Genomic DNA, 18,301 nt, shown 5'->3' on the forward strand with positions numbered 1-18,301 from the left:
CGGTGCATATGAATGGAGGTTTTAATGACTCCTTTTTGAAGGAAAAACAGAACTTCAATGACACCAAGAAGTTCTGTATTGAAACGAGTCAATGCTGAAGACCTGTAAACTAAAAAGATTTTCTGTAAAGAAAAGTGACCATTTCTCTACAGTCCGTACAGATTGTGAAATTTAAGGACCATAGACAGCATGCTTTATATATATATATTAGTTTTATTAGTATTGGAGTAGCTGGCACTGTAACTGATTTTAATTGGATGCCAATAAGACCCAGAGATGCTTCAAAACATGCACCAAGTGGCTATCAGTGGTATTACAGTTAAAGGCCGCTCCAGTTTGGCCTATTTTCTGATAAGTAATGAACATATTCATCTTTTATGCACATTTTCTAGAAATACACAACAGAAAAAGCGGAGGACTAGATCACCATGTTCCCCCAGAACAGATTCATGTCAGCCTAGTTCTTCCAAACTGATTTCCTGATTTCTTGTATTGATGACGACAGCGGAAAGCTGCTTCTGCACATTGGTCCAAAACCGCTCATGCCTGTCCAATAGCTCACAGCTCAGCGTATTTAAGACTGTAGGAAATATTCATACTGCACATGCACAATGTTGATGTGATTTGCACATGAGGTGGCAAATATATATCACAATATTAAAGTAAATCACATTTATGATTTTATCTTGTTTCACATGACAAAAAACTGGCTTTTGCAGGAAATTTATGTCATATAACATTTCTGAACAGATGTTTTTCAGTTTGTACAACGTTGCCAATTTGCTTCCAATACAAGTGACCTGAAGACATGAAATGCACTTGGTGTGAGAATCTGTGGCCCAACGTAAAAAAAACTTATTTTATTTTATAAGTTAAACCCTTTAGTAAACTGGGTTCTCGCTACCTAAATGCTAGTTTAAGAAGCCATTAAGTAAAGGAGGAAAATGAAAGTGATGAATATTTGCAAGGTAACAGAAGGGCAACGGTCGGACTCGGCCGCCGGGATAAAGTGATCTGCTGGCTTTGCTAGATCGACACCTTCTAGTACTTCTTGATCTGATGTGTGATTTTTGCTGATATAATTGTGAAACTAAGTACAAAGTAAATATCAAAGAACCAACAGAACTGCTGAACTAAAAGGAACTAGTGAAATATTTTCTTCTTTTCCCGGCTTTTTAAAATTGGTTTAAAATGTTGATTACATTTTAAGCCACGCCCTATTTTGTCCACGGCGGCGATCGTCATCACCGCTCTAATCGAGCTCAGCAGCAAGCGTCTGATAAAGGGTGCGCATACCAGGCAGATCTATATTTATGGTTTCTCCATGCCCCGTCCAGCTTTGGGCCTCCAGGAGGAACCCATCCACGAGAACGGATGTGAACCAGATGCAGCGTTAGAAGAAGTCGTGGAGCAGGCCAGAGGGAGCTACTGGCTGGTCTTCCAGCGGCTAATGGCCATCTTGAGCGTGTGGTTGGGGGTGAGGAGTGTCGTCAGCAGGGGAAGGTTGGTCATTGGGCTGGAGCGGTTCTTGGTGTGGACCCAGCTCTCGATGGCCTCTCTTTCATACGAGTAGCCATCTGTTGGAGAAGGTGGGATTATTAATAACAAAACAACTCCCGTCTTTTTAAGTGCCTAGTAACACAGAGTATATGTGCCCATGTAGTTTATTTTATTCAACTCAAATTTATTTTCTATATTTTTTTTTTGCCAAAGAAAAATCTGCCCATTCTTTTCAAAATAGTCCAAGCCCCGTGACAGAAGAGGAGAGTGGGATGTCCAGACCAGAGAAGGTGATGATGGGGGTTGTGAGTAGGGCTGGGCAATAAATCGATTTAATCGATTAATTCAAATTTACAATTCTTTAAGATTTCCTTTTTGGAAAATCTGGATTTTATTTTGCCAATACACTCATTGGGTTTCCATGAAGAGAACAGCATGTGATGCTGAATATATGTTTAGGCAAATGTATTGTCAAAATATTGTTGAGTGGAAACTTTTTTTTTTTTACCATAATACGAGGTACTTCATTTACTTATTTACTTTTTTGTTTACTTAGTTTGATGTTCACAAGTGCAGTGAAGCCTGTTCTTAGCTCAATGTGTAATACCACTAGCAGCAAATGTTTTGTTATATTTTCATTGTTTATAATGGCACGGCTACCATCTTGTTTTACAAGCATGTTTCACAGCTTGTTTTTAGTTGCACTTTGAATTCAGGTCAACTCCCTGACGAAATACTTGACATAAAAAGCAAGGTTTTAAAATAATTTCTTTAATTTCTTTTTATGAAACAAAAAGGAGGAAAAAAAATCGATTAATTGGATTTGGTATGATAAAATCTGAGATTTATTTTTTAATCCATATCGCCCAGCCCTAGTTGTGAGGGATGAGTAAACCTGACGGGGAGCGCCGAATGAAAATGCTTTAGTGTTGAAGCTGTTCGGTTGCAGGAAGTTATGGTTCATCCATGCTTTTAATTCTTCCACGCAGAGTGGGAATGTGGACAGGGGTGCTGTGGATGTAAAGTTGAGTGTCATCCACGAAACAATGGGCTGATACTACATAGCGACTGATGATTTGGTGTAGGGGACACGTGTAGATGTTGAAGAGCGTGGGACCAAGGACAGATTCTTGAGGAACTGACTAGAAGCTTCCAATGGAGATGTGTTCAGATTGGTTGGTGAGAAAGGACCAGTGTGACCAAGGCCCAGATGTGACGGAGCCGATACCGATAAAAGAGTAAAAGGGGCTGAAAAAATGCATGCCACCCTTTTCTGATTTCATTTGTGTATATATATATATATATATATATATATATATATATATATATATATATATATATATATATATATATATATATATATATATATATATATATATATATATATATATATAGTCCTGACAGTCACACACAGGACTGTCTCAGAAACTTGAGTATTGTGATAAGGTTCTTTATTTTCTGTAATGCAATTAAAAAACATGAAATGTCATACATTCTGGATTCATTACAAATCAAATGAAATATCGCAAGCCTTTTATTGTTTTAATATCGCTGATTATGGCTTACAGTTTAAGAAACCCAAATATCCTATCTCAAAATATTCGAATATTGTGAAAAAGTATACTAGTAGGCTATTCAACTAATCACTTGAATCGTCTAATTAACTCGAAACACTGCAGGGTTTCCTGAGCCTTGAAAAACACTCAGCTTGGTTCAGTAAACTAAATCACAAGTATGGTAGTGGTTAAGAGACGACATCAGATTCTCACAGTAACTGGTGTACTGACCATGGCATTACTGTCCTTGATTGGCCTGCCAATTCCCCTGACCTGAACCCCATAGAGAATTTGTGGGGTATTGTGAAGAAGAAGCTGAAAGACACCAGAGCCAACAATGCAGATGAGCTAAAGGCCGCTATTGAAGCATCCTGGGCATCCATAACACCTCAGCAATGCCACAGGCTGATTGCCTCCATGCCACGCCGCATTGATGCAGTAATCTGTGCAAAAGGATTCCCAACCAAGTACTGAGTGCATTAATGGACATTTTCAAATGTTTGATTTTGTTTTGCAAGACAATAAAAGGCTTGCGATATTTCAGTTGATTTGTAATGAATCCAGAATGTATGACATTTCATGTTTTTTTAATTGCATTACAGAAAATAAAGAACTTTATCACAATATTCTAATTTTCTGAGACAGTCCTGTACATGTGACAAAACAGGAGAATTCATATCTTATATCTGATATATATATATATATATATATATATATATATATATATATATATATATATATATATATATATATATATATATATATATATATGTACACACACATTTTCACACATTTATCCAAGTCTTGTGTTGTGTTAGTCTATTACATCAAATCCCATTTAGCTATGTAGTTGTAACTTGACTAAATGTGAAAAAGGGGCTGCCTAATATTAGGCAGGCCTGTCGACGTACCAGCAGCTATGACCGGATCCCTCATCAGCTCTCTGGTGATCGGACACAGAAACTCATCAGGGGTCCCGGAGCACACAGAGTCGCTCTTCAGCTCCTCCACCTTCCTCAGGAGTTTGCCTCGCAGGCCGACCGACTCTGAACGCAGGAAACCAGACAAACAGGGGTGAAGAAATGTGCGGCGGCAGAAAACGCGCTCTGGCCCATCGCTTCCATGTGCCATGATATCACGGTGTGGGGCTCTGAGCGTTTGTCATTCCTGCGTTTATCACTTTTTCACTCTTGAATGGCAAATGTGAGCGTGGGTGAGAGCGAACGCAGTGGGAGCTAACCACGTCTGTCCAGTTCAAAACCAAGAAGCAGACAGAAGCCTTGGGACTAAAAAGGACAGAAGAAAGTAAAAATACTCGTATGGCCGTGCCTGCAGAGGCCGAAGCGTGCACAGACTGCTCCCTCTGTCTGTCATAGCGGTGGATAAAACGCCGTTCTCCGAGTTGCCTCTGCTAAGGAGGTGGGATTCGTGCTGCTGCTAAAAACAGATCAATGTGAGCGCAAGCTGTCACGGCGCCGATGCTGTGTAAACCGAGCGGGTGATTGACAGCGACTGTGGGATGGAAATGACGACATTTGGTTGGCGTCGCGGCAAACGTTCGCCGAGAACTGCGTGACGAACGAGGCCTTAGCTGGTAGACTGAAATCGACAACATAACACTCAGACTTCAGCCTTGTGGCGTCGCTTCGTCAACACACAAAAACAATATAAGAGCTAAACTCTGGCTGTTGTAAGTGGAGAAGAAAAAAAAAAAAAAGAGGGAGACATGGAAATAACTAAGAGTTTAATGGTATTAGGTGTAAAATCGACTTTGTACCTTAAGGGAAATTCTGCTTTGAGGATTGGGTTATGTAACCCGCAAAGTGCTCCAGATTAAAGCCAGAACTGACCAAGTCTTACATTATGTAATCTGGCTGGGTAAAAACCCCTCGTCAGCACCGATTCCTTCGCCCCGCGCTCTAATCCCCTGCGCTGCCCTTTACCCACGCGAGTAGCTAAAAGAAGCCGTGGTTTTCAGGTCGGCTCCAGCGCTGTGTGAAGCTCGGAGGGACTGTTTGTTTTCTCCCCCATTTTCAGACAAAAAAAAAAAAAAAAAGATGAGCATAAGGACTACAAGGAGAGGGAGGAAGTGAACAAGTGGTGGAGCTCTCACTGAGCAGAGTGTGACATTTGTCTTCCTCACCTATGCCCAGCTCTGACGCCAGCGTCTCCTTGGTGAGACTCAGCAGCTCGGCCCCGTCTATGTTGTTGGCCCTGAATTTGTCCGCCAATCCCCCGAGGCCTTCCTCCGCCAGCCACTCTGACACATCCCCCTCCGACCAATCGGCGACCAGCAGCCTCGATCGGCCCGCCGCGGCTTTTCCTGCGAGGGCGAGTCAAGGCGAGAGGGGTCAGCTGCTGCTGACGGCCGCAGCGCTTTCTAAGAAAAAAACAGAAAAAACGGTGCCCTCCCCCCAGGCTGCGTCGTAAGCTTAAACAGATTTCACATGTTCACTCCTCACCTTCACGGGGCGTCTCCGAAGCCTCTTCTTTAACACGGCAGAGGAGGAAAAAAGCATAATTGTGAGCGGGAGACCTGCAAAGCACTTTTAAGGCAACCTGAGACGCTTGAGGCTGAGGTGTAATGAAAAGAGGAGCACTCAGGCACACAACACCTGCGTCCCTCGCTGGCAGGTGGAGCTGCTCTAAGGTGGGGGGGGGGGGGCTGTGGGGACCAGCTTAAAGTTGTAAGCTACAGATTCAAGTGACAGGGCTGACTTTAAACCTACTACAGCCTTATATCCAGAAGGTGTGTTCGGAGAATACAAGCGACGAAAGCATGCTGATATTTAAGATGAAACGCTAAAACTCACCAGGCAACGACTTCCCGCCTTTCCATCGGGCAGCGTGTGCAGCGAAGGAGGGAAAAATAGCAAGAGGTTACAGGACAATGGTTAATAACCCTCTAAATAGATGTTTTGTTTTTTAATCTATGAATCCATTTTACTGTTTTTGGTGTGGTTTGTTGTGTACACCCGCCCCCCCCCCCTCTTCACCATGCCCGCTGCACCCATCCTCCAGCCTCCAGATGTTCACGCTCTTATCCATGGATCCGGTGGCAATCAGCGGCGAGGTTGGAGAGAAGCAGCACGCCGTCACGTACCTGCAGCAGCAGGGGGCGGGCGCATCAACGGCAGCACTGAAAACCTTAATTACTCATAACGCCAACGCATTTTGTTTTTCATACTTCCTGCAACTGATTTTGATTATTTTTTTTCACTGACACACTTACTGTCCACCCTTGAATATTTATTATGTTACGTTTTATAAATGGGATCGCGCTGTGTGTCGGTTGTCTGGCTGTAATGTGGCGTCTCACCGCAGAGCAAACCTGCCTGCAGTTATAAATATAGAGTAACCTGAGCCTAAATCTGAAGTCTTTTAAAAGGTAACTTTGGAGATATATGTGACTTTTATGATTGGTATTTAGGATGGAGGTGAAAACTAAAAAAACGAGAGCTTTGCATTTGGAAATTAGTGAAGTTCAGCTACTTCAAGGCTAAATAGTGGGTCAGTATCATCATAAAGTTAGACACTTTAGTGCAACTATAGCAGCCCCCCTACATGTCCATCTGTACAAATTAGAATATATTTGAACAGTTTATTTCTATAGTAATTTAATAAGTGTTTATTGTATGTTCATTTAGATGATTTTGGTTTATAGCTAATGAAAGCCCAAAATTCTCCTTTAATGAAACTGGAAGTCTTATAGTGACTGAAAGCGTTTCTCTCAAGGCTGCACTTATTTTTTTTTAGCACATTTTTTCCTTCCACTCAACTTTCCATTTGGATGCAGCACTTTGTGACGAGCCAGCTTTTCAGAAATGGCCTTTAGGGGCTTAAACTCCCGCTGAACAGAGGTCGTCCCAATGATTTTGTGGACCTAGCATAAATCTGTATTAGGTTTCATTTTTATTGGTCTAAAATAATATTCTACTTTTCAAAGAACCTGAATTTTTATTTTTTTAATCAAGCTATTATGATAGATTAACAGAACATAGCCAGGTTGATCGTTTATTTCCATGAATAAATGAAGTCATCATCTGAAATTTTTATTTTTTATTTACTTAAGTCTTTTTTGTCTGATGATCTGAAAGACTAAAGTGTGACCCAAAGGCAAGAACAGGATAAATCTGTAAGGAGGCAAATATCTTTTCACAGCACACCCTGATTTCCTCTTTGATACATTTTAAGATCTGAGAAGAAAAAAAAAATTAAATCAAATACCCTGATGCTTTCCCAGACCGTGCAGGAACCCTTGATCTAAAATCAAATTTTCATCTGATTTAAGGAAGTCAGGGCAGAGTTAATGAGGGAGAGCTCTCTAAAACCTAAGCTGGATTGCTGGGAAATGTTGATCCACAAAAGCTCCTTGGCTTCACACAGAAGCCGCGAGCGGAGCTTTGCTAAACCTCCAATCAAGACGGTCTCTGACTCTAAATCTAAAGTCAAATGAGTTTCCTGGAAGCATTCTGTCTAAAGTTTCAATTTGCTTCTTTTCCCCAGCAGCTATCTTCCCGCTTCTATTTCAGATACAGATTCCTTTTCCCCCCAAAAGCACTTTCATTTGCCGCCGCTGAAAGGAGCCTTTTCAGACACAGGTGGCTGGATCGATGTGGAACTGGCTTGTGTGATCGTTCATCTGTGACCTATCTGTCAGGGACAGAGCGTGGTCCTACGTCTTTCAAAATGGAAAGCAATGTTTGGAATCGGTGGTGCAGCAAAATATGTACTCCCCCGACTCCAGATCTCTTGAAATTTGCAATTTACAAATGACTCAAAAATGAAAAGAAAGAAAATGCCAAAAAACTTCTCTGTATATTTCTAAAAATATCTGTATATTTCTTTTATCCTCTTGTGGTAATGACAAGATGGATAAAAAATTTATAAAATAATCAGTTTGACAAGAGATATTCTGGCTGGCAAGAATAAATATAAACATAGTTTGAAAAAGCTGCTTACAATAAGCAAAATAAACACTCACCTGTCGTGGTGGTTCAGTGTGTAAAGCGAAACAGCATTATTCTGTGGGAAAAGTGTCAAAAATGAGTATCTATATCTATATCTATATATCTATATATATATATATATATATATATATATATATATATATATATATATATATATATATATATATAGATATATAGATATATATATATATATATATATATATATATATAGGGCTGCACAGTGGCGCAGTGGGTAGCGCTGTTGCCTTGCAGCAAGAAGGTCCTGGGTTCAAGTACACCCCTGGGTCTTTCTGCATGGAGTTTGCATGTTCTCCCTGTGCATGCATGGGTTCTCTCCGGGTACTCCGGCTTCCTCCCACAGTCCAAAAACATGACTGTTAGGTTAATTGGCTTCTCCAAATTGTCCTTAGGTGTGAGTGTGTGTGAGAATGGTTGTTTGTCCTGTTTGTCTCTCTGTGTTGCCCTGCGACAGACTGGCGACCTGTCCAGGGTGTACCCTGCCTCTCGCCCAGTGAACGCTGGAAATAGGCACCAGCAACCCCCGCGACCCCATGAGGAATAAGCGGTTTGGAAAATGGATGGATGGATGGATGGATGGACACACACATACACACACCCAAGGGGTACTTACCGCATCATAGACCTTAACACTCTTGTCCACTGAGCTACAGGAATTACAAATAAAAAATAAATCAGTTTAAGACATGACTTCAAATCCAGGTTCTCTTCTTAAGAAATAAACTGATCCTTTGTCTCCCTCTAGTGGTTTTCCAGGAGCACTGCAACAACACGAAGGTAGATGGTGGCCTACTTATGGTGCTTGCTCGAGTAAACAATCTATAAAAGTCCATATCTCGATCATAAATAGATCAAGGGATGAAAACTGACCTATTTAAGAGCAAAATAAGGATTTCAAAACTACACAGAGTACAGCAACAGAGAGTACTCATGAGGTTAGACTGTAACTAGAAGTAAGGTGAAGAGGACTGCATATCATTCGTCTCATATTGACACTGACAAAGCAGCTTTTAGGCTTGTAGAATAACTTGTATACATTTTGTACTGGACCTCCGTGGTGCTAATGATACTCTTCAAGCCCTTTCATTTGAATGATATTTTCTACTTTGCTTGCGTAGCAGATTTGTCCAACCCTGATGTCAGCAGATGCTGTACACAGTTTTATCTGCCGAGTTGAGAACTTCCACACCACACGTGCTCCTTTTGCTAGCTAGGACCTTACCCAGACACCAGCAGCTGCCCATCAGAGGAGTACGCACAGCAGAGGACTGGAGCCGTCTGGTCACTCAGCGTGTGTAGGAGGACCATCTTAAAGCCTACAAAGGAAAGCGACAAGAGTGGTCCCTGAGACTTTCTGTGTCCACAAAAACACACACACACAAGAGCGTGTCCAAAGGGTCGTACAAAGCTGTGAAAACCAGACCTTTAAGGTGAGGATTTGTAGCTCGGCTTGGGATGGCATGGATTTGTTTAAAATGAATTTGTAGGCTCATTTGGTAGTGGTTCAGTTATTCTCGTGCATTCATTACAGATGAGGTCGACTCTGGTCTAATCTATTGAAAGCAGATTCCACAGGTGGAATAACCCACCAGTGGAAACCACATTTTGTGACACAACAGTGATATATAGAATAGCCATCTATGGCCGATTTAACAAAACAACCAACACCGCGCTGACTGATCGCTGTCTTTCTACATCGTTTATCTTTTTTTACCTTGAGATTAGACCGTTAAGACAAAATCTGTGGCGTTTTTTTTAATTTGCAGCTACAGTTCGGGATATATTATTGTATTATTAGAGGAAGGGTTTCCAACTCAGTCAACTCGGCAGCAGCTATCTAAATACATGTGTACCTCCAGAGGTGAACTTGTTAAGGGTCCAGATCTTCAGGCGACAGTCTTGCCCGCAGGATGCCAAACGAAACTGCACAACTTGGCCGCCTGAAGAACAAGATTAAACTGAAATAAATTCAATCCGAAAACCATTTCCTAACAGATATTTTAAAAGGCTGCTGTTCTCTTATCTCTAATCTCTTTATTTAGAAAAACGTTGCTTTTAGGGAAGTGAAAAACGTGGCATTGACTGCGACTGCTCTAGGAGGTGATTTAGAAAGAAAGCCCTACTTAGGGTTGTTGACCGTGCGCGTGATAAATCCACAGCGACGGGCGGCTCTCACCGCTGAGGATGCTGGGAGCGAAGCTGCAGCACAAGACCCCCAGATCGTGGGCATTCTTCTCGGCGAGGAGGGGGTTCAGCTCCAGATCCCACAGACGCAGATCTCCGTAGGTGGAGCCCGTCATGAACATCTGACTGCAGGGGCTGAAGGAGCAAGCTACCATCGTTGTGTCACTCACTCCCCCGGTTCTTTAGGAGACAAAACAAATAATAATAAAAAAAAAACGCAGCCGAATGAACAACGGAATGACTCTCATCGTTGGTTCAAAGTCAAATACTACGCGGGCAAATATTGACACAGCAGCGCGGCACGTGGTGTAGGGACGAGATGCTTTTACTGATATTTAATCTAAAACCAGGGGTGTCAAACTCATTTTGGTTGAGGGGCCGCATACAGCTTTATCTGATCTCAAGAGGGCCACACGAGTAAACTCATTGCAAGATTAAATAGAACTAATAAATGTGGACTTGTTGTTGATTTTTATATTAAATTAATTTCACTTTTACACAATATATTATGAATGACCTCAGCGTTTTTAAGAAAAGTATGTGCAATTTCAACAATACTTTTACTCAGTTAAACATTTACCTAAGTGCATTATGCATAAGAACTGATCACAGTGATTGTACAATGTTGAAAAACATTTATTCACATTTTTTGGAACTTAAAAACACTGTCCTGCATGACAAAATACATCAAACAGATAAAAATTAAGAAATGATTTGAATTTTTCCCCACCTGAAGCCTAATCTGCTAATTAAAACACAGCGCAACAGCGCTGTGGACAATATAGGAACTGCATATTTTCAATTAAACGAAGTACATGTTTTTTTCAATAATTGTTTTATCATTCTCTTCCTTTTATCTCCTCTCTTTCTTTCACCTTTTCTTTTTTTCTTCTTGTTCTTCCTTTCCTACTTTCCCATTGTAGTGTCCATATCATTTGAGATATTCCCCGCATGAATCATAATAAAACTATTCACATTCATAAATCAAGCGGAGCACTATACTGCTCCACTTGTGAAAGTCAAATCTGATGAGCTCTTTTTGGCATTAAGACAACAATTATTTTTGCCACATCGCCAGACAGGACACTGGGAAATTATTATTATTATTTTTTATAATGATAATGCATTTAGCCACAGGGCCGGACTAAATTGTTCGGCGGGCCGGATCCGGCCCACGGGCCGTATGTTTGACACCCCTGATCTAAACGGATCATAAATGGTTTTTACTGAAGCAAATTTACAAACAACACAAGAAAAATCCTCTGGTTATGTGTAAGAGTCGTTAAATTCTTTCTTGTATCTGACAAAAAAAAAATTATAAGCGGTTGATGAGGATTAACTTAAAGAAATATACTCTACTTTTCATTAGAATCTAGATAAAATAGCATCTGTGTTTCTTTGCATCACCGGCGACAGAAAATATTTTGCTCTGATGTTTTTTTTTTTCCTGTCGGTGAATAATTGAACGACTGTTCTAGCTCCAGGGAGGCACAAAGAGTTGCTTTACCTGGACAGTCTTTTAGAGGGGAAATCCCAGAGAGCCAAAGTGCCATCGGACGCACCAGAGACCATGTGGACCGAGTCGGGGGACAGAGCGCAGATCCTGACGGGACTGCGGCCGGGATGTTCCAGGACGGCCTCGATGTCACCCGTCACCATGGACCAGACCACGGTGGTTGCGTCCGTGGAGCAGGAGGTGAGGAACTGGCCGCAGGGGCTGAAGCAGCAGCAGTGGACGCTGTAGCCGTGCCCCGTCAGGGGCGAGAAAGGCAGCTCGGAGAAGTCGTCCGTGTTATATATCCTGAGGGTTTTGTCCCCGGAGCAGGTGGCCAACAGTTTGGCGGAGAAGGCGCACCAGTTGACATCGTCTTGATGGTCTCGTAAGGTGCAGATGAGAGACGCCATCCCCAAAGAGCCCACCCTGCAGAAACCAGGAAAGGAGAAAATTAAAGTTAAACAAAGAACCAAACCCACAATTTCCCATTGTAATTTTACACGGCTCATTTAAAATTAAATCTAGACAAAGTTACAATATAGGCCTCAATGCAAAGGAGAAATTATGATTTTAAGCATCTTTCTGTTCGCTTTTTTCTTTCTATAAGCAAATCTGTTTTCTAAATGGTTCCTATAAATCTTTGGTTTGGAACCTCAATATTTCAGACTAAAATGTAATAATATTTCTATTTGTGTTTTTATTATATTTATCACAAGCATAATATGATTGAACTTCCTGACAGCCTGGCCTGTTTCACTATTTCCTTTTTGAGCCAGTTTTTAAAAGCTGGGATACAAAATAAAAAATATCAAAAATCTGGGGATTATATTATGATTATCCTAAAATAAACATAGATTTTGTAAGTCTGTTGTTATAACCTTTGATAACCTGATTGATTTTTTTTTTTTTTTTTTGTTCAGAATGCCTAAGACTTGAATTTGTTTGGCAGCTAAAAGCGGCCCATGTGAAGAAGCAGAAGTCCAGCAGAAAACTCTGATCTGAGGGTCAACAGCCCCAAATTATCAGCAAAATTATTATTTTTTTCCCATCCGTTTGGGTTTATTGGTTCTCTTTTAGTAACTCAAAAACCAAAACAAGCCTTTTGATGGACAAAAAACAAGTTTTTGGTGAAGCAATCTAAATATAAATAAATGTAAAAAACAAAAAAGGAAAAAAAAACAAACATTGATTTTCTTTTCAGATATTGGAATACAGTTGTGTGAACAATAATCATCTCCAGGCAAAGAACCCCCGCCTAGGAAGGATGCCCAGGAAGATGCATTGATTGTAAAGATTGAGAGGGGACAGTGGGCTTTGAAAGTTCAGACATTTTATTATAACAGGTACTGGCGGGTTTGTTTGACGATTACGTCATTATTAGTGATAATTCAAAATAGATGCCTTTATAAAACAAAGCCATTGTCACCATTTTGCATAATAAAATTAATTGCAAAGTCAAAAATCAATCCGTCTTGATTCGTAAATTCTTAATTTTATTTGTAGTATATATATATTAATTTATTTTTGCAATTATTTATGATGCCAGATTGTTTCATTATTGCTATTTTCATAGGATCTCTGCATTTTCTTTCTCTATAAAAAATAGAATAGCTTAAACATCACCCTAAATCCGCATTAGTTGTCCGTGTCAGCGGGGTTTAAACTTCACAAATTGTTGCTGCTAAAGATGCTAGCGGCTCCTCCTCGGGACTGAGAATTATTTCACCCATGTGAAACAGTAGAAAAATAAATGCCAGCACAAAACAAACTTTGGTTTTAAAAAAAAAAAAAATCTTCTTGCAACCTGTTTTACAAGCGATTAAAGTATTTCTTACCCGTCTTCTGTTGTTATTCTTCCCCGTTGCTCCCCAGTCTCTAGTGTTCAGCGTTTACTTCCTCCCCCGTTCAGCTGACCATGACGTCACCGCAGCTCCCCTTGTGCTGCGTTCGCTGTAGCTCCGAAACAGGAAGGTAACGTCGGAAATTAAAATTTATTTAAAAAAGAATTATTATCTGTACTTATTGCGCATAGCGCGGGGTATGATAACATCTAACCCGATTTAGTTTAAAGTTTGAATTAAATAACATTGCATTCAGTCCAGTTGGGCTTTAATAATCCCGAAGGAAATTTTGAAATTGAAACTTTCGATATCTTCGTTTCTTTACACGCTGAGAGCAGGAAGGAGTTCTTGTCGTCTGTGCTGCAGAGGCTCTGGAGCATTGCTGCTCATAGACGTATATGAATGTTTATGTCTTTACAATGTCTATGGTGTTGTTGACTGATGTTATTATGCAAAAGATGCCCGGGGTCTTTCCATAGTGACTGCCATTTTACTAACCATCATTTTTGCACAATCAGCTGTAGAGGTTTCAGACCAGTCCCCAGAACAGAGCCACCCGCCACCCCCTTTTTATATATTTTTTTTAAATTTTGTATAAAATCCTTGTAAATACAGTCTGCCCAGTCCCCACACGTTCCTCTATATACAGATTGACTGCGGTCTCCATTCCAGATAACAGACCACTCCAGTCTTTTCCCATTTCCTATTTTTTTGTTCACATTCAAAATGATTGGATCGTTTCTACACAAGACACTCCACCAGCTCTCCCCACCCAGAGTCTTTTCCATCTAATACACCTGACCATTGCCATCTGCAACCCAAGTAGGCTATTCCTCCAGAAGACAGACTCTGACTTGCCTTAAAAGTGAAAATAAATAGTGAGTAGACTACTGCTGCCTGCGGTGCTCCTGTGCTGATGACCACCTGGTCAGACACACAACCCTTCAGTCTCACAATAAGTATTAATGTAAGTGATTGTGGGGGCATCTTTCTTACGCAGTAAAACAGGCTGGATTGTGTGTAAATGCACTTGAGTAATAACAAAAACAACAATTCTTACAGTGCTGATTGCTTTGTCTAGATAAGAATCTTAAAATAAGTGTCTCACGGTGCCTGTAACTCCAACCCCATGACATTAAGCAGACTGCGGTGGGTTCTCGTATGGGTTAATAAAAAATGTATCCAGGACTCTCTTCGTGTGTGATGTTAGGGCCACAGTTGTCAAGAAATAATGGATGAGATTTCTTTGCTATTGGTATAAGCAGAGTGTCTTCCACAGGCAATGGTTCTCAGGCTATAGTTGAAGGGGTTCTATAGAATCCCCACATAGCTGGTCTGCACAGATCTTAAGAGAGTCTGGGGGTGACACCATCTGGACCTGTGGCCTCGTTGTGGTTCGTTTCTGCAGCTGCCTTTTCACCTGATTCACTGAGACAGGAAGAGGCAAAGGGTAGCATCCGTATCTCCTGTCGGCTGCAGACAAAAGGAGCACGACTGTTTCTGGGGGCCCGATGAGCTTGGATATTTACCGACATAATGATTTCAATAATTGTTTTTACTTTCCCTGTGTATTTTTTCCCATGCATCATTATCATTTAATTAAAAAAAAGAGAGCTGGAGTACCAGATTCAAAGATGTTTTTTCACCTCCTGACAGTTTTACCTAAAAGTGATGATTCTTCACTGACAATGCACTTTTCATAAGAAATAGCAAATTTGTTTCAGACTTTTAAAATTGTACATTCATGCAAATTTATGGTCTACTTCACCGCAGATGGAAACACAATTTTTAAAAAACTATATTATTTTCAGTTTCCCCCCGCTCATACCATTGCTAAAAAAATCCCAGTTCTGCGAAATGTGAAGCTGTGTCATTGTCATCATTAAAGTGCCTGTAACATAGATGTTTTTTATTTAATTATTCTAAAGAAAATGTCTTAAAATTGTTATGTGAAATCAGTTACATAAAGAACAACATGTATTTTGTTTTTCAGTATGTAGGGAAACATTTGACCCTCATTTACATCTACCTGCTGATGCATTTGTATGTCCTGTTGGGGGAATGTTCAAACCAAAAGTTAAACATCTGTAAAACTACATTTTGTTGAGTGAAATGTGAGAACTTTTACAAACAGTACAATCTGATTTATGATGAAAACATTTACTGTACCAACTAATGTATGGACGAAGCACATTTCAAGGCTATGACGTTCATGTTTTAGTTCATCACGTATCTTTACCCTTTCGTTCATTGGTATTTTAGAGTCTAGGAGAATTTGTTGCGCTTTCGTTTTTTGGCCACCTGTTTTGTCAATTCTTACTTCATAGATGGCAAGTAGAGGAAGCACACCCGTACCAAGGTTTAGTTTCTACTAGGAAATGAAGGCTACACTGCAAAAAGGGAAGTAAAAGTAAGTCAAATTTTCTTAAAATGAATGTATTTTTCCTTGATTTAAGCAGGTAAATAAGACTATTTGCCAATGGAGTAAGTACCCCTCAATAAGATAATTAGACATCCTGCCCTTGAAATAAGATGATAGAGATGAAATGTTCCTATTTTAAGTGCAAAAATCTTATTCCATTGGCAAATAGTCTCATTTATCTGCTTAAATCAAGGAAAAATACATTAATTTCAAAAAAATTTGACTTACTTTTGGTTCCCTTTTTGCAGTGTATGATTAATCCAGCAATCCTAAACAGACACATTTGCCATAAAGCAGCTCAGTGAAGTGGAAACTGAAAGGAAGCAAGTTTAAGACGCTTACATTGAAAAACATCCTTTTAATAGGTCCGTGCCACACACTAGTGAAAAATAAAGCTCCTACAAAAGAATGATACTTTTATTCCACAATATCTTAAATAAAGTAACTTCAAGTACTTTTGACTTGGGTACAAAAAAATCTAGCTGCCTCCATCAGGCCACAACACACAGCAAGGTTCAACACAGTGGTTACAAATGGCCTTTAGGTCCTCTGTATTGTGGCAGATTCTGAGGAAATGTGTCGTGGAAGCGAAACCGAATGCTCGTTGCGCCTTTGTTTCTCTGCTAAGGTGAGGAATGGTTTCTGTGTTACTGTCCAACTTTGGAGGCCCTGTCAGATTTAAATCATATTTCAAAATAAAATAGAAAATTGTTGTAAGAATGAAAACTAAAAAAAAAAAAGAAAAACAAAACAAAAAACAACAACATCCCCTACATGCCCCTGTTGGAAGGGTAGGCACTACCAAGATTAAGGATACCACAGTGTTTGCAGAGGATATGTATATACTGTACAAACAATATTTATGATAATGTTTTCATCACGTTCACTAAAATAGAATGCTACAATCATTCTAAGGCATAAACAATATCTTAATATTCTTAAACAATTTTTACACATCGTTCCAAACAAGACATAATATTGACATTAATAAACAGTATATACACACGGATCGCCGTTGTCCAACTGTTCCTCTGCTGCTCCTGTAAATAAACACAGTTTTACAGCTTGAACAACGTGAATACAGTTCTCTGATGCCCCAAAGCACTGAACAGTGTAAACAGGTTTCTTTCTTTTCTTTTTCTCTCTCGCGCTCTCTTTTCTTGGCTTTGTTTTGATATTTGGGAGAAAAAAAAAATTAGAACACAAAGACACATTCCTTTTCGTTGTTGTTGTTGTCGTTTAGATTCAAAGCAGTTTAGATGATTCCTCCTTTTTCATAGAAAATGAAGTGGACCTTGATTCATAAATAATTATTACAAAATTAAATACATTCACTATAATACGATTAAATAACAAAAGACTATGTACAGGTAGTGGAAAGTATTCTAGCGCAGATACATCAGTGACATTTGAGGATTCATTCAGTGCAGTGTTCTGAGACAGGGAATGGTATTGCACTAGGACACCCCATTTCTCTGGGACTCTTTGGGGCTTTTATCCCTGTTGTAATAAATCCAGCGCACCTCATGTAACAATGTTTTTCTTTTTCTTTTTTTTTCTTTTTTATTCTTTTGTTGTTTTGTTTTTTTTCTATAGTGATATCTCTCTTAAGCACAAAATGGATTCCTTATGAAGGAGCCGACTTTTTCTTCCATCCTGCAAAAAGCCACAAACTCCGTCAGAAAAAAAAAAAAAAAAAAAAAAAGAAAAACAATAAAAAATTAAAAGTAAAACCTGGTGTTCCGGTATGAAACGTTGAATGGGTTCACAAGGAGAGTCTGAACTGTTCAGTTTGTTTGCTTAAGAAGCTCAGTCCAGCGCTTCTCGAAAAACTTCCTCATGTTATGACCAGCTCGACCAATGTCCGAATTGTCTTCATTGAATTTTTCACAGTTATCAAAGACCAGGTTGACATCAATGATGAACGTCTCCAGGTTTTGATACCTGAAAAAAAAGGAAAACAGTCTTTAAGCTTTAACATGTTACCCATAAAACATGTGGTCCAAACATATTATTAGTTAATATTAAACTTACATACTTTTTAAGACTTCTCATTACATTTTGATTATCAGTTATAAATTAATTTCCACTGTTATGCTGATGACACTCAGCTATATTTATCCATAAATCCTGATGAATCCAATCAATTACTTCGACGACAGTCATGTCTTGATGACATTAAACCTGGATGACTTTAAATTTCCTGCTTTTAAATTCTGACAAGACAGAAATTGTAATCTTTGGACCAGAGTCCTCAAAAATATATTTTTTTAATCAATCACTTAATCTGGATGACATTAAATTGGCCTGTGGTA

General features: G+C 39.7%; 2 protein-coding genes across 17 annotated transcripts in view; both read right to left on the reverse strand.

The window, feature by feature from the left end:
- Positions 1-3: 3 nt before the first annotated feature.
- On the reverse strand, positions 4-13,653 carry wdsub1 (WD repeat, sterile alpha motif and U-box domain containing 1). 4 transcript variants are annotated; one of them, XM_021322508.2, is made up of 14 exons: positions 13,559-13,637; positions 13,347-13,433; positions 11,736-12,149; positions 10,221-10,408; positions 9,898-9,984; positions 9,267-9,360; positions 8,658-8,691; positions 8,041-8,081; positions 6,053-6,159; positions 5,870-5,887; positions 5,519-5,545; positions 5,200-5,379; positions 3,968-4,102; positions 4-1,577 (listed from the first exon to the last, which is right to left on the reverse strand). In XM_021322508.2, the coding sequence occupies exons 3-14, from the start codon at positions 12,131-12,133 to the stop codon at positions 1,426-1,428; spliced, it is 1,461 nt and encodes a 486-aa protein (XP_021178183.2). In that variant the 5' UTR covers positions 12,134-12,149; positions 13,347-13,433; positions 13,559-13,637; the 3' UTR covers positions 4-1,425. The 4 variants fall into 4 exon arrangements, with proteins under 4 accessions (XP_021178183.2, XP_021178182.2, XP_035991977.1 ...); XM_021322507.2 differs by lacking the exon at positions 13,347-13,433 and having other exon boundaries at positions 13,559-13,653; XM_036136084.1 differs by lacking the exon at positions 13,347-13,433 and having other exon boundaries at positions 11,736-12,155; positions 13,559-13,646.
- Positions 13,654-16,324: 2,671 nt separating this feature from the next.
- The window catches only part of baz2ba (bromodomain adjacent to zinc finger domain, 2Ba), a 78,536-nt gene continuing 76,559 nt past the window's right edge, over positions 16,325-18,301 (reverse strand). For 10 of the 13 annotated variants that reach the window (XM_036136093.1, XM_036136094.1, XM_036136091.1 and 7 more), the window contains one exon: positions 16,325-17,930. In XM_036136093.1, coding sequence (XP_035991986.1) covers positions 17,774-17,930 — 157 coding nt within the window. In that variant the 3' untranslated portion in view covers positions 16,325-17,773. The remainder of the gene's footprint in view (positions 17,931-18,301) is intronic. The other 3 variants (XM_036136087.1, XM_036136086.1, XM_021322524.2) reach the window with 1 other exon arrangement.

This window comes from Fundulus heteroclitus, chromosome 4 (assembly GCF_011125445.2).
Source record: "Fundulus heteroclitus isolate FHET01 chromosome 4, MU-UCD_Fhet_4.1, whole genome shotgun sequence".
Taxonomy (NCBI): domain Eukaryota; kingdom Metazoa; phylum Chordata; class Actinopteri; order Cyprinodontiformes; family Fundulidae; genus Fundulus; species Fundulus heteroclitus.